Source organism: Rana temporaria, chromosome 9 (assembly GCF_905171775.1).
Source record: "Rana temporaria chromosome 9, aRanTem1.1, whole genome shotgun sequence".
Classification (NCBI taxonomy): domain Eukaryota; kingdom Metazoa; phylum Chordata; class Amphibia; order Anura; family Ranidae; genus Rana; species Rana temporaria.
This window is the reverse complement of record NC_053497.1, coordinates 24,748,876-24,776,479: the sequence shown is the minus strand read 5'-3', so window position 1 is coordinate 24,776,479 and position 27,604 is coordinate 24,748,876. Positions and strand designations below refer to the sequence as shown.

The window sequence follows — 27,604 nt, the reverse complement described above, 5'->3', positions numbered from 1 at the left end:
TAACTAAAGTCCCGTCCTGAAGGGTTAAGTGCTCTCCAACTATCTACAAAAAGGTGAGTCCAAGGGTTTTGCGAAAATGTTTAAGGAAAGCGTATGAACGAGTCAGCCGATTATTAAGGGGATCCAGATATACGTTAAAATCCAAGCCAAGAATCAGAGAACCCTCCCGGAATTCCACCAGCTTCTCTAAAACTGTGTCAATGAGAGTGAGTTGAGCAGCGTTGGGGGCATATATAGTAGCAAACGTGAACTTTCTCCCATTATTTTTGTCCCCTTCAGGAACACATAATGGCCCTTAAAGCGGAGGTTCACCCTAAAAACATGTATATACCATTACATTCAGCATACTTCCGACATGTACACTATGCTGTTTGTTTTTTTGTTTTTCGCTGTTCATACCGTATTATTGTTCTTTTCCACCCGGCTTCTGGGTTCTCACTCCCACGGGAGTAGGCGTTCCTATGCAGCGGCCCAATGTCATCTGGGACTTAGCCACCAGGAAGGCACCCAGAAATGGTAATGCAGTCTCCTTACCCTAACTGTATGACCACCGTTACAGCGGTCTCGGCTAACAGATACCATCCCAGATACTCCACAGAGGGTCCAGAGGGAGACCTAAAATCCCCACGTTTGCTGAGACCGTGGAGCGGCAGAGCGGCATCTCTCAGTTCTTCCTTACCGTGAGACTTTTGCGGGTATCCCTGCGGCGATCGAGTCCGTGGGACCCGCGATCTTAAAGGGGACGTGTATATATACGCCCTTCTGCCTGTCCGTGCCGTGTATATAGTTGTGCGCTGGTCGGCAAGCAGTTAAAGCGGAGGTCTGGTTTAAAAAAAAAATTAAAAATTAAAAGTCAGCAGCTACTAACACTGTAGCTGCTGACTTTTAATAAGGAGACTTACCTGTCCAGGGTGCCCGCGATGATGGCAGCCAAAGCCGAGCAAACGCTCGGGTCTCGGCTGCCCCGCCGCCATCCTCGTTGAGGGAATCAGGAAGTGAAGCCTTGCGGCTTCACCGCCCGATTCCCTACTGCGCATGGGCGAGCCACACGGCGCAACGTGAATGGGTGATGTCTCCTGGTACACACACAAAGTCCCAAAAGACACCGCTCCCCCATTCACCAGGAGGCAGCCGAGGAGGAGAAGAAAGAAGACGGACCGCGGATCAGGAAGTGGCAGATTATGACGATCTGCCTAGCAACAGGCACTTTGGGTATGTATAAAAATAAAAAAAAATAAAACATTTGTATTTATTTTTTATTTTTTGCACCATTTTTGATATTTACCGTATTTATCGGCGTATAACGCGCACTTTTTTCCCCCTTAAAATCAGGGGAAAATCGTGGGTGCGCGTTATACGCCGCCGACAAAGACCGAGCCGAGTGTACTGTGCACTCGGCTAGGCTCGGCTCCGCCCGCAGCCACGCGAGAGGAGTCGAACACACCGGAAATCCGGCTCTGCACAGTTCGACCGAGGCGCCAAACTCAAACACACAAACGGACGCGACGGACACCAACAAGGATGGACGGACCGGCAGACGGACGCGACAGACACCGACAAGGCTGAACGGGCCCCGCGCAAGGCCGCAGACGGACGCCGGACAAGGCTGAGCATCCAAAATGTAAGTTTTTTTCCTAAACATCCCTTCTAAGCTTGGGGTGCGCGTTATACCCCGACGCGCGGTATATCCCGATAAATACGGTATTTTTTCTTGGTGGAGCTCAGCTTTAATAAAAATAAAAAAAAACTAACTAGTAAAGTCAGCCCAAATTTTTTTGGTATAATGTGAAAGATTTTACGCCACGAGAATTGTGATCTTTATTCTAAGCAAAAAAAAACGTGATTCTCATTTTGGCCAGAATCGTACAGCTCTAACACATTATATATATATATATATATATATATATATATTTTGGGGCAGGTCCACAAAGCGAGTACGCCGGCGTATCTACTGATACGCCGGCCTACTTTTAAATTTCCCGCGTCGTATCTTTGTTTTGAATCCTCAAAACAAGATACGACGGCATCTGGGTTAGATCCGACAGGCGTACGTCTTCGTACGCCTTCGGATCTAAGATGCAATTCTTCGGCGTCCGCTGGGTGGCGTTCCCGTCGTTTTCCGCGTCGAGTATGCAAATTAGCTATTTCCGACGATCCACGAACGTACGAGCGGCCGTCGCATTCTTTTACGTCGTCTCTAGTCGGCTTTTTTCGGCATATAGTTAAACCTTCTGATTGGTGGCGTACTCAATGTTAAGTATGGCCGTCGTTCCCGCGTATAATTTAAATTTTTTTTTTTGTTCGCGTAAGTTGTCCGTGAATCGGGCTGGACGTAATTTACGTCCACGTCAAAACAATGACGTCCTTGCAACGTCATTTAGCGCAATGCATGGCGGGAAATTTAGGGACGGCGCATGCGCAGTTCGTTTGGCGCGGGGGCGCGCTTCATTTAAATGAAACACGCCCCCCTACTCGCCGATTTGAATTAGGCGCCGCGAGAGATACACTACGCCGCAAATTCTTTCAGGATTCAAACCAAAAAAAGTAAGTTACAGCGGCGTAGCGTATTTCAGATACGCTGCGCCGGGGCAGATCTTTGTGGATCTGCCCCTTTATGTTTAAACTACATTATAGATGAATTAATATATATATATATATATATATATATATATATATATATATATATATATATATATAAATTAATTATTAAAAAACTATATGTATATATTAATAAAAATATACAAAAGTAAATCTTTTTTTTATAAATAGAAATGCATGCCCAAGATTTTTGCTGTAAGAATTGTTTTCTTATTTAAAAAGTGTTCATTCATAGTGGCACCGGGGTGCCTCATCTAAGCTTCATCTCACACCTATGAATATTCACACCATTACTAACACCCAGAGATAGAACACAGGATGCTTCTGTTCACAGACTCACACCCACCCACAGAAAGCATTGCGGAAAGGAATTAAAGCTGCAGCACCTACTCTCTTACAGAAAGCTTTTATAGAAACATCACAAAACTTCTTTAAGGAAGACGACTGAGCATGTTTTTTTTTTTTAAAACACACAGCAATATATTGCATACAAATGTAAAAGACTGCATTAGCAAGGCCAATGAGCCAACTCAACATAACAAATTAGGCAAAGATATTTTTTTTAATGTAACCTCTTAAAAGATTAGCAAAAAAAACAAACAAACAGGTTGACTGGAGGATGTTTATTTGTAGACGGAGACATGCACATTCTTCTTCTACGCCCCCTATGTGTCAGGAGTACCTTCTGCTTTATCCACTTTACAACCGCGCCTATTTTGGCACTTCTCTCCTTCATGTAAAAATCACAATTTTTTTGCTAGAAAATTAATCAGAACCCCCAAACATTATATATATATATATTTTTTAGCAGACATCCTAGGGAATAAAATGGCGGTCATTGCAACTTTTTTTCTCGCACGGTATTTGCGCAATAATTTTTTAAACACCTTTTTTGGGGAAAAAAAAATGTTTCATGAATTAAAAAATAACAAAACAGTGAAGTTAGCCCAATTTTTTTGTATAATGTAAAAGATAATGTTACGCCGAGTAAATAGATACCTAACATGTCACGCTTTAAAATTGCGCACACTCATGGAATGGCGCCAAACTTCTGTACTTAAAGATCTCCATAGACAACGCTTGAATTTTTTTTACAGGTTACGATTTTCGAGGTATTATTATTATTATTATACAGGATTTATATAGCGCCAACAGTTTGCGCAGCGCTTTACATCAGGGAAGACAGTACAGTCACAATACAATTCAATACAGGAGGGATCAGAGGGCCCTGCTCGTTAGAGCTTACAATCTAGAAGGGAGGGTCAAGTGGAACAATGGGTAGTAGCTGTGGGGGATGATCAGATGGTACAGAGGAGGTCTAGTGCTAGAATTGTTGCACACGCTCAACGCACGCGACGATACCTCACATGTGGGGTTTGAACGGTGTTTACATATGTGGGCGGGACTTGCATGCATGTTCGCTTCTGCGCGCGAGCTACCGGGGATAGGGGCGTTTTAAAACAAAAAAAAAAATTATTTTTATTTTACTTAATTTTTTATTTTTACACTTTTATTTATTTTTTTGATCACTTTTATTCCTATTACAAGGAATGTAAACATCCCTTGTAATAGGAATCAGTGTGACAGGCACTCTTTATGGAGAGATGTGGGGTCAATAAGACCCCACATCTCTCCTCCAGGCTTACAAGCATGAAATCGGTGAAAAAACATTCACCGATCTCACACCGACAGCCGCGATTGCGGCTTTGTTTACTTCCGGGTACCGGGCGTGACGTCATAACGTCGCGCCCGGGCCTCCGACGGTCATAGAGATGACTGGTGACCATCTGGTCACAGTCATCTCTATGCTTCCCCAGCCAGCGCCGGCCGATTCGCTCTCCGGGCCCCCGATGGCACGGGAGAGCCCGGAGAAGCACCGGATGGCGGCGGGAGGGGGGGACGTCCCCTCCCGCTGCCTATAAGAAGGATCGAGCGGCAGAACTGCCGCTTTGATCATTCTTATTGTGCACAGAATCGCCGGCTGAAGACGATGATATCTGAATGATGCCTGTAGCTGCACCCATCATTCAGATATCACCGCACAAAAAGGCGAAGACGTATTTTGTCTATGGGCCGGCTGTCAAGTGGTTAAGAACAGAGGGCCAGATTCACAGAGCAGATACGACGGCGTTTCTCCTGATACGCCGTCGTATCTGTTGTTCTATCTATGCGACTGATTCATAGAATCAGTTACGCATAGATAGCCATAAGATCCGACAGGTGTAATTGTTTTACACTGTCGGATCTTAAGATGCAATACCGCAGCCGCCGCTGGGGGGAGTTCGCGTCGTAAACCAGTGTCGGGTATGCAAATTAGGAGTTACGGCGATCCACAACGGTTTTTCACGTTCGCTACGTCGCCGCTAGTCTAGTTTCCCGTCGTAAAGTTAGTCTTTTTTTTGGTGCCTTAACTTTACACAGCAATCGTATTGCTGTATAAAGTATGGCCGTCGTTCCCGCGTCGAAATTTTAAAAATAACGTCGTTTGCGTAAGCCGTCCGGGAATACGAAATTACGCTACGCGCGTCGCCGTTCGAAAAAATTACGTCACTTCACGCAAAGCACGGCGGGAGTTCGGAAACGGAGCATGCGCGGTAGGTCCGGCGTGGGAGCGCGCCTAATTTAAATGGCACACGCCCATTTGAATTGGCCAGCCTTGCGCCAGCGTAGTTTTCATCGCAAGTGCTTGGTGAATCAGGTACTTGCGATACGTTACGCCGCCGCTCATCTACGTGAATCTGGCCCAGAATGCTGTTTTCTCAATGCCTTTCCTAGGTTATGGAAAGTTTATCATAACTGACTCCAAGTAGGACACTTTGTAGGCCAAATCGAAAGATTCAAGAACTTCTTTCCTGTTTTAGGGGAAATTCCTTTAACAGAAAAATAAAAAGATGCTGAATGAAAAGAAAGTAAGCCAAAAAAAAAAAAAAAAAAACAACCAAGACTACACAAGACCTTCTGTGACTTGTAAGAGATAATAAAAAGATATAAATGGGGCATTTGCCTACAAGCAGTACAAATATAGTTTATTGCAGTGTAAAAATATATTTTAAGGTTTCTATCCTTAGCAGTTGGTGAAATAAATCACACAAAGGTGCTGTGTGAAGGTCGTGCCGCCATCTGCTGAAATAAATCCGCACATCCTGTGAACATGAAACACAGTTCATTCACGGACTTACAGGGAAACGACAGCCTATTGGAGCTGAAGAGCAGGGAAAGGAAAAGGATTAAATATCTGCTTAGGTCTAGAGCAGTGGTGGTCAACTTTCTTGATCTAGGGGGCCTCAAGTGTAGCCCTGGGCATTACCAAAGAGTGGCACATAAAATTCAGTGAATATTCATTATCACAAACAGCAGACACACAACAGGATAGTCAAGAACTATGAACATGATACAAGAGATGGTCAGAGACTGCAGACATGGATACAAGTGATGGTCAGAGACTGCAGACATGGATACAAGTGATGGTCAGAGACTGCAGGCATGATACAAGAGAGGGTCAGAGACTGCTAACATGATACAAGAGAGGGTCAGAGACTGCTAACATGATACAAGAGATGGTCAGAGAATGCAAACATGATACAAGAGATGGTCAGAGAATGCAAACATGATACAAGAGATGGTCAGAGAATGCAAACATGATACAAGAGATGGTCAGAGAATGCAAACATGATACAAGAGATGGTCAGAGAATGCAAACATGATACAAGAGATGGTCAGAGAATGCAGACATGTTACTAGAGCTGGTCAGAGACTGTGGACATGATACAAGAGATGGTCAGAGACTGTGGGCTTGCTGCAGGAGACTGTCAGACTGTGAACACGTTATGGGAGTTGCTGGAGACATGCTTCTAGGCACAGTCATAGACTGGAAACATACATTGTATTACATGAGCCTGCTAAACATTACTACTATAACAGGACAATTGGGAAACAAAGATGAGGGTCTATCGGGGCCCAGAGGGCCACAGGGTTGCAGGTGGCCCCCAGGCCACAGATTGGGCACCAGGGGTCTGGGGGGACCAGAAAAATGTGTTTAAAGCGGAGGTCCACACAAAAATGGAACCTCCGCTTTTCGGAAACCTTACCCCCTCTGGTGTCACATTTGGCACCTTTCAGGGTTAGGGAGGGGGTGCAGATACTTGTATAATACAGGTATTTGCACCCACTTCCAGGCATAGACCCCTGCAGAATCTGCGGGGGTCTACGTCACTTCCCATCCCGCCGCTGTCTTCTGGGAAACACACAGGTCCCAGAAGAGAGCGGGGACCAGTGAGGATGTGCAGCGCGACTCACGCAGTAGGGAATCGGGAAATGAAGGCGCAGCGCTTTACTTTGCGATTCCCTAGACAAGGATGATGGCGGCGGGGACAGCCGAGTGATTGATCGGCTTCGGCTGCTGACATCGCGGGCACCCTGGACAGGTAAGTGTCCATTTATTAAAAGTCAGCAGCTGCTGACTTTGTGGCTGCTGGCTTTTAATATTTTTTATTTAGGCAGACCTCCGCTTTAACTTACCTGATCTCCTACTCTAGGCTGTAAGACCGGTCCCCGCATTTAGTGGCTGAAGGTCCTCTGACTGTCCACCACCATATTCTCACCCCGATGACTTCTGGGAGAAAGATGGAATGCTTCAAGGATGATCGGTTCTACTGATGTAGTGTGCAGTACTTGATCTGACTCTGATAACAGTGTGCCCATGGCATTGTTGTGATGGTGGAACGTAACAAGCCAATATAAACACTCACTGGCTGGGCAGGTTGATGAATGCATCCACAGATTGGATTTCATGATCACTTGAGCAACTTTACAGTTTGGAAGAAAAGATCCTACCTAGCTGAGCTGAAGTGCATTCCCAATAATCCAGCAGCTAGGACGGAATTTAGGTGACTGACCAGCCACTTAACTTAGCCAACATTTTGAACACCATCTTCTTGTGTACTAAGAGTTGATGTTTGGAATCTGCTAAGATCAAGGCATAGTACAGATAATAGGGACTATGGATTCCCACAAAGTCAAAAAAAGTGCTACCATTGTCAGAGGAATCATTGTGGAGATTCTCAGTGCTGAACAGAGGTTGCAGGTAAGTATAAAAACTGGTAATAATTGTGACCTAATGGTGTATCTTTGCTACTGGCACATGTAAACAGACATATGTCAGATCAATAGAAGCTATCCACATTTCCTTGGATTAACAATGGAAATTATTGCCCCTGAGAATTTTATTCTGAAACTTGCCACTTTCAAAAATGAGTTCAGTCTCTTTGGCCGAGATTTGATAAGACTGGAGCACCAATCAGCTTCAAGGTTGTATTGTCAAAGCTAAACTGAAGCAGCTGAAGTTGGAAGCTGATTGGTTACAGGTTTACCAGAATCTGTGCACCAGGTTTTAGTAAATCTACCCCTCCGAGTCTAGAACAGGTCTGAATTTGCAAAACAATTTCTGAATCAGAAATATGGGAGAAAAAAAAAAAAAAACCCTTCTTCCCTCCCTTGCAATGGCACGGCCTTTAATAATTCTAGAATGTGCGATTCTAGAAACGTCCTTTTCTCTTAACTTTGCAGCACTCGTGTTCCTAGAAAAAAAGTCTAATGGGTAAGATGCATTTTCCAGCCTGTAACCCTTATGCCGCGTACATACGATCGGAATTTCTGATGAAAAAAGTCTGATGGACTTTTTTTTCATCGGAAATTTTAATCGTGTGTGGGCCTCATCTGACTTTTTTCCCCATCGGTGTTTAGAAATGGAACATGTTTTATTTTTTTCCGATGGAAAACAAAACAATAGGAAATTCCTAATCGTCTGTGTGCAACTCCAACAGAGAAAAAACCCACGCATGCTCAGAATCAAGTCGACGCATGCTCTGAAGAATTGAACTTTATTTTCCTCGGCTCGTCTTAGTGTTTTATGTCACCGCGCTTTGGACGGTCGGAATTTGGTCTAACAGTGTGTATGCAAGACAGCTTGAATGGAAATTCCGATCGTGTGTACCCTTCTTGATCGCCTTCAACACTTATTAGGCATCTGAAATACTGTCTGCTCAAACTTGCTCAAAATTTTGCTCCCACAGGCCTGGCTGAGTGGGAAAACTCTCAGGAGGTCCCATTGGTGGACTAGGCAGACCGGACAAGCATAGATCTGGAAGCCTTGGCAAACACATGCTGACCCCCTGTCCAAGAGGATTTCAAAGAACTCTCTCACAAGACTTGGCATCCTTGAACTGGTCTTGCTGTCTCTCGTTTGACCGAAAGAGCTGCAGTTTTTCTCTTCAATTCTATGGCAGCAGATCTGACTTCCCACACTCATTCTCTGGTCTATGTCTACTAATGTTAGAATAAAGATAAACCTTACCACCAATGGAATAGCTCCGAGACCCTGCTTTGAAGAGGCTTCTGCCACCCACTACCTCAACAACAAGTCTCTGTGACTTTTCACCATGTGCATTATTAATCGTGCTAGCTATGTTCAGTTCTTCCTGCAATGTGACTTTGGTTTCTCTTGCCCCACTGGATTGCAAAGTTCATTGTAAATTGACAGTCCATGTTCTTGGAACTCTGAGGCCCCGTACACACGACCAAGTTTCTCGGCAGAATTCAGCCAGAAACTCGGTCGGAGCTGGATTCTGCCGAGAAACTCGGTCGGAGCTGGATTCTGCCGAGAAACTCGGTCGTGTGTACACTTTTCAGCGAGGAAGCCGACGAGGAACTCGTCGGGCCGAATAGAGAACATGTTCTCTATTTCCTCGTTGTTCAACGAGGAAAGTCGGCCCGCCGAGATCCTCGGCGGCTTCAACACTGAACTCGACGAGGAACTCGATGTGTTTGGCACGTCGAGTTCCTCGGACGTGTGTACGGGGCCTGACATCAAGGATACAGCTGGCTTGCATGCAGCACCTACTGGGTTTTGAACATGCTTTAGGTCTGAATCTGCCAGTCCACAATGACCACAAATGTAACGTCATCCAAGGGTGAAGCGACCCATTGTGCAGGCCTCTGGAGGGCCGCATCTACTTTCAAGGGGGTGATCCGCAACTCAGCACCAGCTTGGTAAAGATTAAATAGACAGTTTGTCACGCTCGCTTTCTTGTCTAGTTTACTCATCTTCTATATTTCCCTAATCTCAACATTAATATTGGTGCCTCTCTTTTTTTTTTAGGAAAATACTTCCCTTTCTGGAGAGGACAAAACCTCCAAAATTATTGCTCGCTTCAAATCAGTGACAAAAAGGGCCACGAGTAGAAAAGCTAGACTATAATACTGCAGCCATTCTTCTGCCAAATTCTGCTCTTAAAAGGAGTTGTAAAGGAAAAAAACAGTTTTGCCTAAAATGAATGTCTGCAAGGTAGACAGAATAGTGTAATGATTCTGTTAAAACACGAGTAAATACCTATTAAATTCCTTCATCTATATCACCTCCGGCATTCTAGTTTCTGTTCTCTCATTCACTTCCTGGTTTCCATCGCTCGTTCATGTAAGAACTACATTTCCCAGTATGAATTGCGGCACGCCCAGTAATTCACACCTCCTTGAAGTCTCCAACATGTAGAGCGCGTCCTGTCGCACAGATGTAGTTCCCAGGAGGGGGCGAGCACGTTACTGACCACCGCAGTAAACCCTCCCGTCACAGTGGTCAGTAAAATCAGACAAGCAGGAAGTGAACAGAGAAGAAATAGAGCAACTTAACAAAACAAACAAGGAGGAAGTGAAAAGAGCAATGTCTACAGGTAAAGGATGCTTATTATGAAAAAAAATGTTTCCTTTACAACCCCTTTAAGTTGAACTAGGCACTACTGGAGAGGGAACTTCTGATTGAGGTTCAAGGTCACCCCAGCACCTTTTGTGCCCCAATTTCTATTTAGCAAACCCCTGAAAGCCTTCGGTCATGACCAGGTCAATAAAAGACCCGTCTTTCAAAGATTCAGTCTACTGCCCACAACTGCAGTCAGTCAACACATAGCAGTTTAGACTGCAATTCTGGAACCCCACAGGCCCAAAAGGACCCAGAAGATGACCGCTTTGGAGAAGTAACGTGCTAAAGGTGTTAGGACTGAACAGATTCAAAGGGAACTTGAGCAAGGCAGATTTTTCTTGGACTGCTTTGGTCCTTTCCACTTCTTCCTTGGCTAAAAGTCATGCTGTGCCTCCTAGATGGGCATAGAACAGAAGAAATGGGGGGGGGGGGGGGGCATTAACTGTGAACAAACAACCAAGTCAACCAGTGAGCAGACCCATAAGCGGAAGAAGACACCAGGAGGAGAAACAGAAGCAGGATTACCACCGCTCCAGCAAACTAGAGCCAATGCATCCCCTGATGCCAAGCAACAGACTGAACACTTGACCCATTCCTGCACCAAAACAGGCTGTCGGTAGGAGTCTGATACACTCCTGGCCAGAATGTATGCTGCCGAGTACAGGAGGTGGAACATGCTGGAGGTGAGCCAGGAAAGTATGATGTGAGGCCATTCCTCAAGATTATGTAAAGGTAGAGAATTGTAAGGAGACTTCTTGTGGTGTGATGTTACCTACTGTCAAACACAGCATATACTGAACTGATAAACCCAGAGGGATCATGAAGGGCAAGTCACTTGATAGGAAAAACAGGAGATTTAGAAATGATATGACAATGGACTGTAAAGGGAAGGAAATGTGCAGAGAATACGAGGAGACTTGAATAGATGCTGAAAAACTAGGAAATAAAATAAATCAAGTGAGGGGAAACAAATACCATGCTAGAGGTACAATAGTGAAAGAATGGCGGTGTAGCAAGTATGAGGGAGAGCTGTGGGCATAAGAAAACAAATGATCATCTTAAAGTAGAAATAAATGTACTCTAAACATGGATCTTTGAGATTACAAAACACCCATCAAAATACTTCACTACCTTTTTTTTTTGTGGGTACATAATCTCAAAGCCTTCTGTACCTCTGTGGCCAGTTTATTGGGGACTAGCGGCAAATTATAAAATATACTGCACTATTTGTTTGACAACTATTGGCCTGGAGATGCACTTTAGCGCTCGTTCACACTAGAGCAGTGACTGGTGTTTTTCTGCACTAGGCTAGGGACCCTCACATCCAAAGACTGGTAATCTGCAAAACAAATAAAAATGCAATGATGGATTGCTGTGCCCCAAAAACAGGCAGAGGGCAAAAGGATTAATCACAAATATTTCCTGTGTTTCACCTGCAGTTGGTTTTTAGGGTTACCAACTTGCACTGTGTCTAGATGGAGGCAGCCATCTTGGTAGAGGTAAGACTTTTCCTCCTTTTATCAGAGTCTCCGCCAAGGAGAGGAGTACAGCTATAACTTCACCAAATACCACTCCAAAACTCAGGAGAATAGCAGTCAGAAGCAGTAGATGATTTTGCACTACATATACAGTTTTTCAGAATAATGACTTGTTTTAAACAGTTAAAAAAAAAAAAGTAGTCGTCCACCCGAAGGTTACCTTCTCAGACTTCTTTTCTGACCAAACCTTCTTCCTGACAGATACTTCCAGAATCCCTAGGAGGACCTCCCATGGCACACTCAGTATCCCAGGACTTCCAAAGGTCTTTGAGACAATGCTGGGCACATCCTTTTAACAAAAGGGTATTTTAACCTCCAGACTTTTTTAGTGGCTACCCCTGTGTCCTCAAACCAGCTACTGAGAGCATAAACTATAATGCTAAAGCCTGTTACCCATTATTGCTGGCCATTTCCCCAGGTCTTGTCTTCTTCATTGCCAAGTAGTACAGTCTAGATCCAGACTATGCTTTGGCCCAATGTCTCTGCATCTTATTCATTCTGCTCCCACCACAAAAGTAATCAGGAGTCCCCGGTCTGACGAAGGAGCCGTGCATGCTCCGAAACGCGTTACGCAGCCTTTCTCCCCACCGACACTGACAGTGAACCCGGAACACAGGCTTCCCTGCTGCCTCCTTGCTCCAGCATGTATGAACGCTTCACAGCTGCTGGAGGGCTCTACACAGTGCTCTACCACCGTGCCGAGGATAGACAAATGCCACAGATGAGGACTCCTGCTTTTAACACGCACTGATCTTGTAAGTGCTTTTAATCCTTTGTGCACTGTTAAATTTTGCGCCTTTCTTTGCTTCTCCTCTAACCAAAGTGCTGCCAGAAGTGCCACCTCATCACTATCACCCCCCTGACCAGCTATCCACCTCCACCAGAGCGCCCTTACCTCCTCTCTTCAGGAACGGTTTCAGCAGCCGAGGCAGTGTGGTCTAGCCAGAAAGCTGTGGGCAGGATTAGGTGCAGCAAGGTGTTGATTCACAAGCTACAGGCTTGCAGTGTCTTCTCAACCCACTCTAGGAGCAAGCAAGTCCAATTTACACGAGAGTGGCATCGCCATTTCCTCACCAAAATGTCATACCTGGAGTCCTGCCAATAGCAGCATTAACAATGCCAAGCCCCTGACTCACAGTTAAAATCTGTACCATCAGCACACTATGCATATGCATTTTGTCACAGAAAGGTATGTCACCAGGTTAGAAGTAACTCAAAGATATTCATTAGGTTTACAGTAAAAGTAAGAGCTCAGAACGCAATGTGGTATTTACTATAGGATCCGTGAAATGCATTTATTAGTCCAAAAAAAAACAAAAAAGCAAAACAATCAAAAGCATAAAACTGCTACGTATTCAAAATGAAAAAAAAAAAAAAAAAAAAAGTGTTATACAAATAGTATATACAGTAATTTTTAGAACATTTCATTTGAAAATAAGTATTTTATAAAGATGCAAAATTTTAAATTATTTTCTTACTGCATACACACACTTAATTATAAACAAATGAGGGTCTTCTATTTGATACAGCAACTATCCCAATGAAGGGGTAAATGAAACAAGTAAATAACAGCTGTACTAAAGAAGCTAAAAGCATGCATTGCCAATCCATGTCTTTTTTATCACCTATTGCAGCAAAGGTAGCCCCCCTCCCCCCACCAATGGCATATCTCTTCTTTCAGATAGTGCATACCACCCACACCCCTTTTCTCCCAATGCCAAAGTAACCGTTAAAAAAAAATTCCGGGTGAACTCCCGCTTTAACATTAGATTCATGCTCATTTTGTCTAGGGGAATCGGGTATTTTTTTTTTAAAAAACGAAAAGCAGTACTTACCGTTTTAGAGAGCGATCTTCTCCGTCGCTTCCAGGTATGGTCTTCGGGACTGGGCGTTCCTATTTGATTGACAGTCTTCTGACGGTCGCATACATCGCGTCATGAGTACCCGAAAGAAGCCGAACGTCGGTGCGGCTCTATACGGCGCCTGCGCACCGACGTTTGGCTACTTTCGGAAAATCGTGAGGCGATAGATGCGACCGTCGGAAGCCTGTCAATCAAATAGGAACGCCCAGTCCCGAAGCCCATACCCGGAAGCGGCGGAGAAGATCGCTCTCTAAAACGCTAAGTACTGCTTCGTTTTTAAAGAAACTACCCGATCCCCCTTGACAAAATGAGCATCAATCTAATCTTAAAAATGTACATTTCCGGGTGAACCTCCACTATAAGCAGGTCTGAACACCACTGCCACATTAGGCAGGATTTATCCTAAGCTAATATACTGATTTAAAGAAAGGTAGTACTGACACAATGGAAGGGGCTAGGCTGCGATTTATAACACGAGATAACATTGGCAACATATGAGATAACATACATAAGAAAAAAAAGAAAAAAAAAAAAAAAAAGGGAAGGTTTGAACCGGCAGCATTGGGTCCTGGAACTCTGTCATGGCTGTTAGTTTATTGGAAGAGCTCTCTCAAAGGGTTAGTTCACCTTTCCAAAAATATTCCAGCTTCACTGGCATAATAAAAAGCAGCCCTCTCATTTAATAAAAAAAAAAAAATTGCGGAAGGGCATACCCCGTAGGCTTGTGCAACCTCTCCCCAGCCTGTCCACAAAACTTGTAGAATGGGCAACTCTTGCCTGGTGTTGGACACCTTATGAGCGCAGGAATGAGTGTTCTGGTTCAGTCAAAACTGCGCAGTGCATACTTGTAGCCCTACTTGCAGGCTCTCCCCAGCCTGTCCACAAATATTCTAGGTTGAGCAACCCTCCTAGGCAAGACATACCAACCAATGGATGTGCAGCCCCACCAAAACACAGGAACAACTACTTGGCTTGATCAAAACCTGTGTAGAACGCCCTCTTCCCTCCTGATGCAGCATCACCCGAGCTCGTCATTGTGCAACAGGGGGAGAGACAGCACAAGACACAAGTTTTGGACAGGCCAGAGTGCTAGTCCCTGCACTGGTAGAGTCACGAATCCAATGCCCAGTAGGGGATTGGGAAGTTTTCATCTTTTGAAGTTTTGTGAAAAGGCTAGAGGTCTGCAACCTCCAGCTGTTGCAGAACTACAAGTCCCATGAGGCATTGCTAGCCAGCGACACTGACAAGCATGACTCCCAAAGACAGAGGCATGATAGGACTTGTAGTTCAACAGCCAGAGGGCCACAGGTTGAGTACCCATGGGCTAGAGCAGGGATCTTCAAACTACGGCCCTCCAGCTGTTGCGGAACTACACGTCCCTTGAGGCATTGTAAAACGCTGACATGATGGGAATTGTAGTTCCTGAATAACTGGAGGGCCCTAGTCTGGAGACCCCTGGGCTAGAGAGGCCATTAAAACCCAAAGCTAAAGAAAAAAAAAAATGCTGTACGCCAAAAGGGGTGCTTGGAAACCAGCGCTTAACCACTCAAATCGATTAAAACACAGATGATGTTATTATATGCAAATAAACCATGTGAACATAACCTGCATTTAACAATAACAACCAATGGAAAAACAGGGGGCTAATCCTCCCATTGGCTTTTACATGTGTGTTTTTCATACAGTTTTGTCATTATATATTTTTTTTTCTTATTAAAAGTGGTTGGAACTGACTACACTAGAGCGGTTGCACCGTCTTCCCTCCCCCTCATTTGTCTTTAGAGAGAGAGAGAGAGAGAGAATGTGCATGGCCTACAGCAGTGGTCATCTCAACCCTGTCCTGCAGGGCCTACTAACAGGCCAGGGTTTATGCATTACCTTGGGGATATGCAGACTAGAATACTGCAATCACTGAGCAGCAAATGATATCACCTGTGATGTATTTCAGTTATCTTGCAAACCTGGCCTGTTAATGGGCCCTGATGACGGGGTTGATGACCACTGGCGTACAGGCATGCCATTATGCATCTACTTAAAAACAAGAAGACTGCTTTTTAATATACTTGAGAAGCCGGAATGCACAAGTAATTTATTCTATTTTAGGAGATGTGAAGGTGAAACAAACCTTTAACTAATGTAGCCAACACAGTGCCAAATATATCCTTGGACACCAACAAACTGTATTCAATGTGCAGTCCCCTGAACCCAAATCATTAAAGTTAACTATCAGAAAAAAAAAAAAAAATATATATATATAATTTTTGCATTAACATTAGAGTGCAGTATGCATTCAAAGCACTAGCACAGATAAATTCTTCATTATGTCATAATACATAAGCTGTATGTCCAGCCAAAACTTTTTTTTCCCTCTTTTTAGTAGAGCCCCTGTAGAGTTTTTACTGGTATCCGGGGGCTCCATAACAAAGATTCCCCCTCACTTCCTGTAGGGGTGACAACGTTTACACCAGCCAGGAGAGGAGAGAAAAATATTCAACAGCAACATAGGCACCAACAAAATAATAGTAGAACAGGGGAGTCTACAACCAGCATTTTATTGTAGCCTGTGTCTGGTTGAAGATTTTCTGCCTGGTCAAATCATTGTCATTTGGACAGGAAGTGAAAATTCTCTAATGAAGCCCCAAATAGCAGTAAGACCCAACATTAAAAAATAAAAATGTATCCTAGACCAATAAAAGTCTATTGAGTCCATGCCAACCAATACAGAGATATCAGTATTAATCAGGCGATGCCCTTTACTGTTCTAGATGAAGGATAGGGCTGCGTTCTTCCTTCTGGTTTTAGACAGAACGATGGCGTCATACCCCCCCATACTGGAAGCTCCATAGGAATGGACAGAAAACCCAAGCAATGGAAGTATGATGCCACTGCTCTGGCTACAAGCCATCAGGTAAGGTTGGACAATGTTCTTAGGGTATCCACAAGTGCTTAGAGAATCCTATTAAATCAACCAACCCAATTCCACCTACTTAAGAAAGAAAAAAATCAGATTTAGCTGGGGTAAGCTTTGAAGTGCTTTGACCAATCATAACATACTCTGGCATAGACACCGATATATTCAGAAACTTTTTATATCCATATTTTTTCTATACATAATCACGCCACAAGGACATCTTATCTGCATCTCCCTAAACAACCGACACACTCAAAACTGAATATTCTGACTAGACCATATTGCGTCTTGGATGTGGTCCTCGCGTAGTAGGCGGAGGGATCGCAGCCCGTATAGGAGTTGGCTTTTGGAGTTACCAATGAAGTTGTTTGAAAGAAAGGCAGGAAGACCTCCAAAACCATCACGTAACGTATAAAGGGGAACTCGGATTATTCCCATAACCTAAAAGACAAAAAAAAAAGAAAGGAAGACTTAAAATTATATTATTAGGGACCATGTCTGGCCCGTACAAGATTACCTAGAACCCCCAAACATTATATATTTAATATAAGCAGAGGCTTATAAAGAAAACCCTCCTAACAAGCCCGATCAACTTACGTTAAACCCACATGGACACTGTAACGGAATGACCCGGGACAAACAGAGACTTTGTAAGGATGAGGGGCACTCCTGTACCGGCGTCACCAAGGAGTCTTATGTCTAGGGTCACCTTATGTCCGATAGGGCCATATGGTGACTGAGAAATTATATCCTAAATTACAGGACAGGGGACATCACTGATAGTTCATATTGCAGGATCTTGAGATATTGCAAGTTGTTGGTTAATTGTGACCCAACCAGTCAATAGTGACTAATTTCTATGATTAGCCCTGGCTAGTGACATGCTAATTGAGTCTGCTTCTGAAAGACCTCTCATTGTGTGATGCTGCTTTGTGTGAATTCTATTGATATAAGATGTGTAATGGAACGTGCCAAGCTGTATGCAGAGACAGAACGTCTGTCTAGGGATGTGGATTGAGAAGAGATCATTGTGTGATGGTGTTTTGTTTGAGTTCTGTTAATGAAGGAATGTGCAGTGATTAGGTCAGGATAATTATAGCCCGGCGCCGAGATGTCTAGAATGTTTAGCAATTAGCCATCTGAAGGTGTATTGAAGCCCTCCCAGGGTGTGGGTGGAGAGTTTGATTGTTCATGTGCCTTGAAAACTGTATAAAAGCTGAGAGTGAACCATTAAAGTTGTCTTCATTTTGAAACCTGAAAGCACAGAGCTGTGTCTCGTCTTATTCTGGAAAATGGGATGGATCGGGTCCTGTTGGTTGGAGTGTCGATAAGCTGTCTTGGATAGCATGGAAGGTCGTAAGCGGTGGTAATCGTTACAGACACGCATTGATCAACATTCAGCTAGTCTTTACTGAACCGAGTGAATTTCGGTCCATCCAACGCCAGCTTAAAGCAGAGCTCCGTAGGAAAAATAAAAAGTCAGCAGCTACAAATGCTGCAGCTGCTGTCATTTTAAATAAGGACACTTAACAGTCCAGGGTGCCCGCGATGTCCTTTACCCAGAAGCCGACCCTGGGCTCCAGGTGCAGGTGCCAGCACCTTCAGTAATGGAATCAGGAAGTGAAGCCTTGCGGCTGAATGGTACCTGCTGTCTTCTGGGACCCATGTGTCTCCCAGAAGACAGCAAGGGGGGGGGGGACAGAGGAGGGGCAGACATGGCGTAAATCACAGCGGATTCTGCAGCGTCTTTCGCCAAAAGTGGGAGCAAATACCTGGATTAGATAGGTATGCATCTGCTCCCCCTGAAAAGTGCCAATATGTGACACCAGAGCGGGAGGACGGAAAGCGATGAAGCAGATCAGCGGAAGTTCCATTCCTGGGTGGAACTCCGCTTTAAGTCTAGCCATATTGGAATGTTAGCCGATTGATACCGAAGCCGGGCACCAACCAGCCCAACAAACGATGTTTAAAAATAGCCAACAGTGTTTGGATTGCAACTAATCAGATGCAGTCACTGTTCAAGTGGTCGCAGGTGCTGTGGCCATCAGACTACAGTAGCTGGTAGTGCAGATTCCTCCATCCATGCTCTTTAGTGTAGATGGGGGAATTAAGTAATTTTGCTTACTTAGGCCATGAGGCTGAACGGAAAACTCATAGGGTAGCATAGGATTACTGGTTATATGCAAGTATTAGAGCTGCACGATTTGGGCTAAAATGAGAATCACAATTTTTTTGCTTAGAATAAAGATCACGATTCTCTCACTATTCTTGCGGTGTAACATCTTCTTTCACATTATACAAAAAAAAAAAATAAACAAACTGTGCCGTTTAGTTATTTTTTTTTAAATTCATTAAAGTGTATTTTATCAAAAAGAAAATTGTGTTTGAAAAACCACTGCGCAAGTACGGTGTGACATAAACTATTGCAACAACCACCATTTTATTCTCTAGGGTCTCTGCTAAAAAAAAAAGCCACACTCCCATCATAACTGCAACTTGCACATTAGCAGTGCCACCCCTCTTCTCCTCACTGCTGCGGAGACAGGTGAAGAAGAGAAAACTGTGCATGTACAAGACTGACTATAGTTGAACGTTTTTCCTACTGGACCAAGATGGCCAACTCTGTAAATGAAGTCCCCAAGATAAGAGTACTAGCTCTATAGGAATGTATCCTGCTTTTCATCATAATATGATACAAGTGTTCATTTACTCATGTTGGGCATATGGCTACCAGCTTCTTAAAAGACTTCCAACTCAGGATTGGCATGACCGGCATCTTCATGGGGTTTCTCCAGAAAAAGACAGTCACACAAAACCCAAGTTGGAAGTATTTTAAAGTGTGCCGTCATTAAAAAATGAAAGCACTGCTCATCACCACATCCCCCCTCACGTCCCCCACCTATAATAAACTTGCATTTTGTTTGTAACATGAGCTACAAAAAGTCAACACTTGATACGTTCCACACACCTCTAATCCGTGGTCTTTCGCATGGACAGCCTCTTTTTCAATGGATTCCATCTCTTCTACTTTTAGTTCTTTGGCAAAGAAATGTGTGACGGCCTTCTGTGGAATCTCTCGGACCTGAGAACTCTTATAATCCTGTTCCGTCACCTTCAGGGTGTTAAAATAAGGGCCCATTTCCTCCAGCAGTTCCCGGTTCAGGCCGTCTTCCAGAGAACAATCTCTCAGATCTACAAATCCTCCTGGAAAACCAAGGCGACCATCAAACCTCATCATCATCTGAGACAGACAAAAGATACGGAAAAACAACATAGTCAAACCATTTAAGGATTAAAGCCAATAAAAAGGTACAAGACTCTACAAATATGGCGAGAAGCTCAGATTGTGTGGCTATAGACATTTAGCCAGATTCACGTAGAGATACGCCGGCGTAACTCCGAATCTGCGCCGTCCTATATTTAAGTGTATTCTCAAATTGAGATACAATTAAATCTATCTAAGATACGACCGCCTGCGCCGTTGTATCTTAGCTGTCTATTTACACCGGCAGCTAGGAGCGTGTACGCTGATTTACGCCTAGAATGCGTAAATCAGAGAGATACGCCTATTCACGAAAGTACGCTTGCCCGTCACACATACGCCCTTTACGTAAGGCGTTTTCAGGCTTAAAGTTATTCCATCAAAAAGATGGCGCAGCCAATGTTAAGTATGGACGTCGAACCCGCCGTGGAATTTCACGTCGTTTGCGTAAGTCGATTCAGAATAGGGCTGGGCGTAGGTTACGTTCACGTCGAAACCAATGAGTCTTTGCGGCGTAATTAAGAGCATGTGCAGTGGGATACGTCCACGGACGGCGCATGAGTCGTTCGTTCAAAACGTCAATCACGTCGGGTCACGAATCATTACCATAACCACCTGTAATGACCCCTGGTAAGTACCGTATATACTTGAGTATAAGCCGACCCGAATACAAGCCAGGGCACCTAATTTTACTACAAAAAAACTGGGAAAACGTATTGACTCAAGTAGAAGCCTAGGGTGTTCATGTGCATGCCTCACTGTGCCCATGCCTAGACTGAGTGTTTAACATGGGAGTCTATGGAAGGGGTGCCCGGCTTTGAAAAATCGGTGCTCCCCGCCCGTAGGTCCCCTGGACAACAAACTTTGCACACTTGTAAAATTGAAGAGAAGAAGCTGGGACAGCCGCACTCCAAAAACGTTCCTTTTTATTAAAACTGGTCAGCCTTTTCCTGATTGTTTGCTGTGGCGTGTGATGTTCTGTGACCAGTTTTAATAAAAAGTAACGTTTTTGGAGTGCGGCTGTCCCAGCTTCTTCTCTTCAGTTTTGCATTAATTGCATTGCCGGCACCCACGGTTTGGATCCAGTGAGTAAAAGTTCCTTGGTTCATCTGAGCGGTTACTTTTCTTCTCATCTATTCTCGGACTTTGCACACTTGTAGAGGAAGAGTGTGGCTATATGTGTGCCAAGTTTGGGGTCCAGGGGACCTACCGACAGCTGGTACAGGGTCCCCAAAGTCCGGGAGAACAGGCACAAAAAAGGTGACTCGAGTATAAGCCAGGGGGGGGGGGGGGGCGGGGCAATTTCAGCACAAAAAAAATGTGCTGGAAAACTCGGCTTATACTCGAGTATATACGGTACATAATATTTAATAATCATTTCTGCTTTGATTTAATCTCAACCATACAATTAGTCAGCCTTACCAATAATACAAGCGTACAAATACAAAAGGAAAGAGCCCCTAAATGCAACATCCACTCCCCAGCACTATACCTTAAAAATTATACCTACTGCATCCTCCTGCGTGAAGCCTATTAGGAGTTAGGATGTCCCCTTCACAGCACAGTCCCCCCCTTTATATCAGTGTCCACATTCCCCCATTACAGTGCAGTACCCTTTACATTAATATAATGAGGACTGCACTGTGATGTGTATGAAGGGGGCTGCACTGTAATAGATGACACTGCCCCTTTATATCACATTCTTCCCATCACAGTGTACCTTGCAGTCATGAAAAAAAAAAAAAGAAGGAGGATCGGGGCTGCTCTGTGCAAAACAATTGCACAGTGCAGGCAAGTTTAACCACTAGAGGCCCACGCTATAGCCGAATGATGGCTACAGCGCGCCGAGCGCGGACCTGAAAATCCAACTGGACGTCAATTGACGTCCGCCCCTTTCCTCGTTCCGAGCGCGCAGCGGGGAAACTCTGTGCTGGCCGTGCCCCTTGGACACAGCCAATCACAGATCGCCGTGAACGGCCAATCGGAGTGGCCGTTCGGTAGGCGATCTGTGCGGCCAATGAGAGATGATCTCATATGTAAACATATGAGATCATCTCTCATTGCCGGCTCTCACAGACAGCGTCCTGTCAGGGAGAGAGGAGACCGATCTGTGTCCCTTGTACATAGGGACACAGATTGGTCACCTCCCCCAGTCACCCCCCTTCCCCCACAGTTAGAACACTATATAGGGTACACATTTAACCCCTTCCTCACCCCCTAGTGTTAACCCCTTCCCTGCCAGTCACATTTATACAGTAATTAGTGCATATTTATAGCACTGATCGCAGTATAAATGTGAATGGTGCCAAAAATGTTTCAAAAGTGTCCGATGTGTCCGCCATAATGTCGCAGTCCCAATAAAAATCGCAGATCGCCGCCATTACTAGTAAAAAAAAAAAAAATATATAAAAAAAAATAATTCTGTCCCTTATTTTGGAGGCGCTATAACTTTTGTGCAAACCAGTCGCTTATTGCGATTTTTTATTTTTTTTTACCAAAAATATGTAGGCCTAGACTGGAAAAAAATGTTTTTTTTTTTTTAAATTGGGATATTTATTATAGCAACAAGTAAAAAATATTGTATTTTTTTTCAAAATTTACATTCTTTTTTGTTTATAGCGCAAAAAATAAAAACCGCAGAGGTGATCAAATACCACCAAAAGAAAGCTCTATTTATGTAAAAAAAAAAAAAAAAAAAAAAAAAAAAAAAAGGACGTCAATTTTGTTTGGGAGCCACGTCGCACGACCGCGCAATTGTCAGTTAAAGCGACGCAGTGCCCGAAAGCTGAAATTTCACCTGGGCAGGAGGGGGGTATATGTGCCCAGTAAGCAAGTGGTTAAAGTGGGAGTTCACCCATAAATGTTTTTTTACCCGTAGATTGATGCTCATTTAGTCTAGGGGAATGGGCTAGTTGTTTTAAAATCCGAGCATTACTTACCGTTGTAGAGGGCGATCTTCTCCGCCACTTCCGAGTATGGGTCTTCAGGACTGGGCGTTCCTTCTTGATTGACAGTCTTCCGACGGTCGCATCCATCACGTCACGAGTAGCCGAACGTCGGTGCGGCTCTATACTGCGCACCAACGTTCGGCTACTTTCGACTACTCGTGACGCGATGGATGCGACCGTCGGAAGCCTCTCGGAAGACTGTCAATCAAGAAGGAACGCCCAGTCCCGCAGCCCATACCCGGAAGCGGCGGAGAAGATCGCTCTCTACAATGGTAAGTACTGCTTCGATTTTAAAACAACTAGCCGATTCCCCTAGACAAAATGAGCCTCAATCTAAAGGTAAAAATAGCAATTTACCGGTGAACCTCCGCTTTAACATGCTTGTTATTTTAAATTCTTTCCTAGCACTTGTGGTGCCATGAAGAACTATAGGCACCAGAGATGCAGCAATCAAATGCAACAAATGCGCTAAACCTCTACATCAGGGATACACAAGTAGCAGACCTCCAGCTGTTGCAAAACTACAAGTCCCATCATGCCTCTGGGTGTCATGCTTGTGGCTGTCAGAGTCTTGCTATGCCTCATGGGACTTGTAGTTCTGTAACAGCTGGAGGTCCGCTAATTGCCTATCCCCGGCCTACATCCTAAAAGGTGTGGGAGCCTCCCTGGCGGCGCACATTCACGTGGTCAAGGGCGACCTGGGCATGTCACGCAAAGAAAACGCAAGAAACAAAAAACCGCGTGTTGGCGCTGCGTAAGGTGCGAATGGGGCCTGACAGTCCCCCGCATGCACCCCAGCGTACAGATGTCTGAATTGCGACTTTTCAGTCCAGCCAATCAAGAAAGCCAAAGACTCCTGAACTTGGAAGAATATATAGGGGGGGGGGGCAGCAGAAACTATGCAACAAGGGAGATGGTGGCGAGAGGAAGGGGGGGGGGGTCACCTCATATAAAACCCAATGACAAGCAGTCAGGGGACAGGTCCTCATTGGCCCCCAGCTCTCACCAGCACAATGTATCTGATGGGGACACGGTCGAAGAGCTTGGCGGTGGTCGGCGCGTACAGCATGACATGGCAGGCGTGTCTGTATCCCTCCAGCTTCAGCGCCTCCTCCCGGGACACGTTCCGCGGACGGGGCCGGTCCTCCGGCGGGTTTTTGTTGGGTTGAGCCGCCTGAGCCATTGCACTCCTCCCCCCCCTGTCGATATACACACACATGCACAGCCGCTTCCGCAAACACTGCTCACGTGGCCAGAGCAGCCAATCAGACCGCAGGGCGACCATAGAAACACCGGAACGATAGACAGTGGGTGGTTGATAGAGGAGAGCTGTTCCGCAACAGCGACACCTACTGGCAGTTCAGGAGCGGTACTTAACATTGTGCACAGCGCCAACTAACAGCTGCCCAGAAGTAAAACGTGACCTTGTGCACGTCGCCACCTACTGGCACAGAATGGTTAGGGCGGATGTTTATTTTTTTATTAAAGCGGACCTTCAGTCATTTTTTCTACTTTACATCTATTAAATCTTCTGCCCTTGTTGTTTTAATTTTGGATAGTAAAACATTTTTTTTCTGCCTGTAAATACCTTATCCAGTTCCCGACCAGCTCACGCAGATATACTGTGGCAGAATGACTCTCCTGGGCGAAATCCCGTATATATATATACGATCAGTGGCGGCTGGTGCGCAAAAATTTTAGGGGGGGGGCACAAACAAACGAAAAAAAAACCCATCAATTGCAGCCACTGTGCCCATCAATTGCCGCCACTGTGACCATCAAACGCAACCACTGTGCCCATCAATTGTCTCCACTGTGCCTTTAACGCAGCCACTGTGCCCAGCAATTGTCACCACTGTGCCATGCCATCAATTGTCGCCACTGTGCCATCAACTGTCGCCACTGTGCCGTCAAACGCAGCCACTGTGCCATGCCATCAAACACAGCCACTGTGCCTTCAATTGTCACCACTGTGCCCATCAATTGTCGCTAACTGTGCCCATCAATTGTAGCCACTGTGCCATGCCATCAAACGCAGCCACTGTGCCATGCCATTAAACGCAGCCACTGTGCCATGCCATTAAACGCAGCCACTGTGCCATGCCATTAAACGCAGCCACTGTGCCATCAATTGTCACCACTGTGCCATCAATTTTCACCACTGTGCCCATCAATTGTCACCACTGTGCCATCAATTGTCGCCACTGTGCCATGCAGGGCCGGGACAAGGGGTGGGCAGGAGGTGAGGCTGCCCCTGGTGCAATGGTTTATTGCAGGGATGGGGGGAACCCAGACCCTAACCCTAAGGGAAAGGGGGCGCAGTTTGGCATCTTTGCCCTGGGCGCTGGATGACCTTGTCTAGCCACTGGTGCCATGCCATCAATTGTCACCACTGTGCCATCAATTGTCGCCACTGTGCCATGCCATTAAACACATCCACTGTGCCATGCCATCAAACGCAGCCACGGTGCCATCAATTGTCACCACAGTGCCCATCAATTGCCGCCAGTTTTCCCCCTCAAAAACCGCCAAATTGCTGCCCCCCGTCCCCCAGCACTTACCTTTCTCGGGTCAACCATCCTCCCTCGATGTCTTCTCCCGAGTCCCGCCCTTGATGTCGCTTCAGCCAATCAGGTTACCGGTAAGTCGGTAACCAGACCCAGTGAACCTGGTTGGCTGAGATGAGTGTCAGTGTTAACCAGTGAACGCACACCCTCTGCGTCCCCTGGTTAACTGTTTGGAAGCTGATTACAGCCCACAGGCTGTAATCGGAAAGCCTATCAGAGCCGCTTCCACACAGCCAACCAGCTGTCGTTATTCAGATGGCCGGCGCTCACCAGGGGGCCGGCCATCTGAATAGTGGGCGTCAGCCGCCACAATGCATGAATCTCTATGTATTGTACACTGTTTGAGTGACAGCACAGGAGAGAGGGGGCAGCGCTCCTGCGCCCACTATGGATGCACTGCCGCTGTATACGATGCTTCAGTTTATGAATGGAGAGGTGCCTCTGTCTCCTCTCCAATCATCTTCAGTGCAGCTGAGGCTGCAGAGAAAGGGACTGGGAAATCTGTGTCCTTAGTCCCTTTCCATGTCTCAAAGGGGAGATGTCAGGGGTCTGTTTAGACCCCTGATATCTCACCAAAGCCCCCCTACCCCCCAACATGGCTGATAAAAAAAACAAATAATAGAATAATAAAAAACAATTATAAATATTTAAAAGGTAAAATTGTAAAAGATTTTTTTTTTTTTTTTGATCTTTTGCTTTCAGAAAAAAAAATGATAAAGTTGCTCCGGTCCTCCAAGGCCATAGAGTTTATAGGAGCAGCCAGCCGCACCGTCTAATCATTTCTCGGGTGAACTGGCGGAAAGGACCCCTCCCATCGCTTCGGCAACTGTTCCAGCGGTTCATAAGCTGCTGGGACTAATTTCATGAGAAAACCGTCCGCCTGCAAAAAAAAAAAAAACAGTACCAGGGTTATGGCTGATATCTTCAGCTATAATCCCAGTAAACCACTTGCAAACCGCAACTTTTAGACACTATATTACCAAAAGTATTGGGACGGCTGCCTTTACACATACATGAACTTTAATGGCATCCCCGTCTTAGTCTGTAGGGTTCAGTATTGAGTTGGCCCACCCTTTGCAGCTATAACAGCTTCAACTCTTCTGGGAAGGCTGTCCACAAGGTTTAGGAGTGTGTCTATGGGAATGTATGACCATTCTTCCAGAAGAGCATTTGTGAGGTCAGACACTGATGTTGGACAAGAAGGCCTGGCTCGCAGTCTCTGCTTTAATTCATCCTAAAGGTTTTCTATCGAGTTGAGGTCTGGACTCTGTGCAGGACAATCAGGCTTTGATTGTTTTTTTACCTTCCTCTGGGATCAACTGTGGGTATAGGATTATGTATATGGGATTGTATGATGTTTTTTTCTCCCCCTTTTATTGGTTGGACTAGATGGACTTTTGTCTTTTTTTCCAACCTAACTATATAACTATGAATGCGGCCACCACATGTAAGTACTGCGAAGGTGCAATATATTGCATTTTTGGTGTAGGTATACTATGTGTATACACTGCTTTATGTATTTCTCTAGTGCTGATTGGAAATCAGTGAGAGCCTTTGACACAGAGCAAGTGAAGAAGCAGGCTGATGTTATTTGCTTCTTATAGTTCATCTGGTCTCCTTGTGGGCTGTAACAGCTCTGATCCTCCAATCTGCAGTGGTTTTATCTCCTTGTGGGCTGTAACAACTCTGATCCTCCAATCTGCAGTGGTTTTATCTCCTTGTGGGCTGTAACAACCCTGATCCTCCAATCTGCAGTGATTTCCTTGTTACATAGTTACATAGTAGGTAAGCTCGAAAAAAAGACACAAGTCCATCAAGTCCAACCTATGTGTGTGATTATATGTCAGTATTACATTGTATATCCCTGTATGTTGCGGTCGTTCAGGTGCTCATCTAATAGTTTTTTTAAACTTTCGATGCTCTCTGCTGAGACCACCGCCTGTGGGAGGGAATTCCACATCCTCGCTGCTCTTCTTGTGGGCTTTGACAGTTCTGATCCTCCAATCTGCAGCCATCTACTTTCCTTGTGGGCTGATACAGCCCACAAGGAATACAAACGGCAAAGAATTGTCGGTCAACAAACACAAAACGACACAGTCTTTCAGCTCTTTAGCACTACCCTTTGGGCAACTTCTGCTAAAGTTGTGTTATAGTGAGCATTGCTTCTG

At 45.0% G+C, this 27,604-nt stretch overlaps 1 protein-coding gene across 1 annotated transcript; it reads right to left on the bottom strand.

Moving 5' to 3' along the window:
• Positions 1-16,821: 16,821 nt before the first annotated feature.
• Positions 16,822-24,124, bottom strand: LOC120913203 (U8 snoRNA-decapping enzyme-like). Its single transcript, XM_040322986.1, has 3 exons — positions 23,876-24,124; positions 19,628-19,900; positions 16,822-17,100 (listed from the first exon to the last, which is right to left on the bottom strand). Exons 1-3 carry the CDS (start codon positions 24,086-24,088, stop codon positions 16,912-16,914), a joined length of 675 nt encoding a protein of 224 aa, XP_040178920.1. The 5' UTR covers positions 24,089-24,124; the 3' UTR covers positions 16,822-16,911.
• Between the last annotated feature and the right edge of the window lie 3,480 nt (positions 24,125-27,604).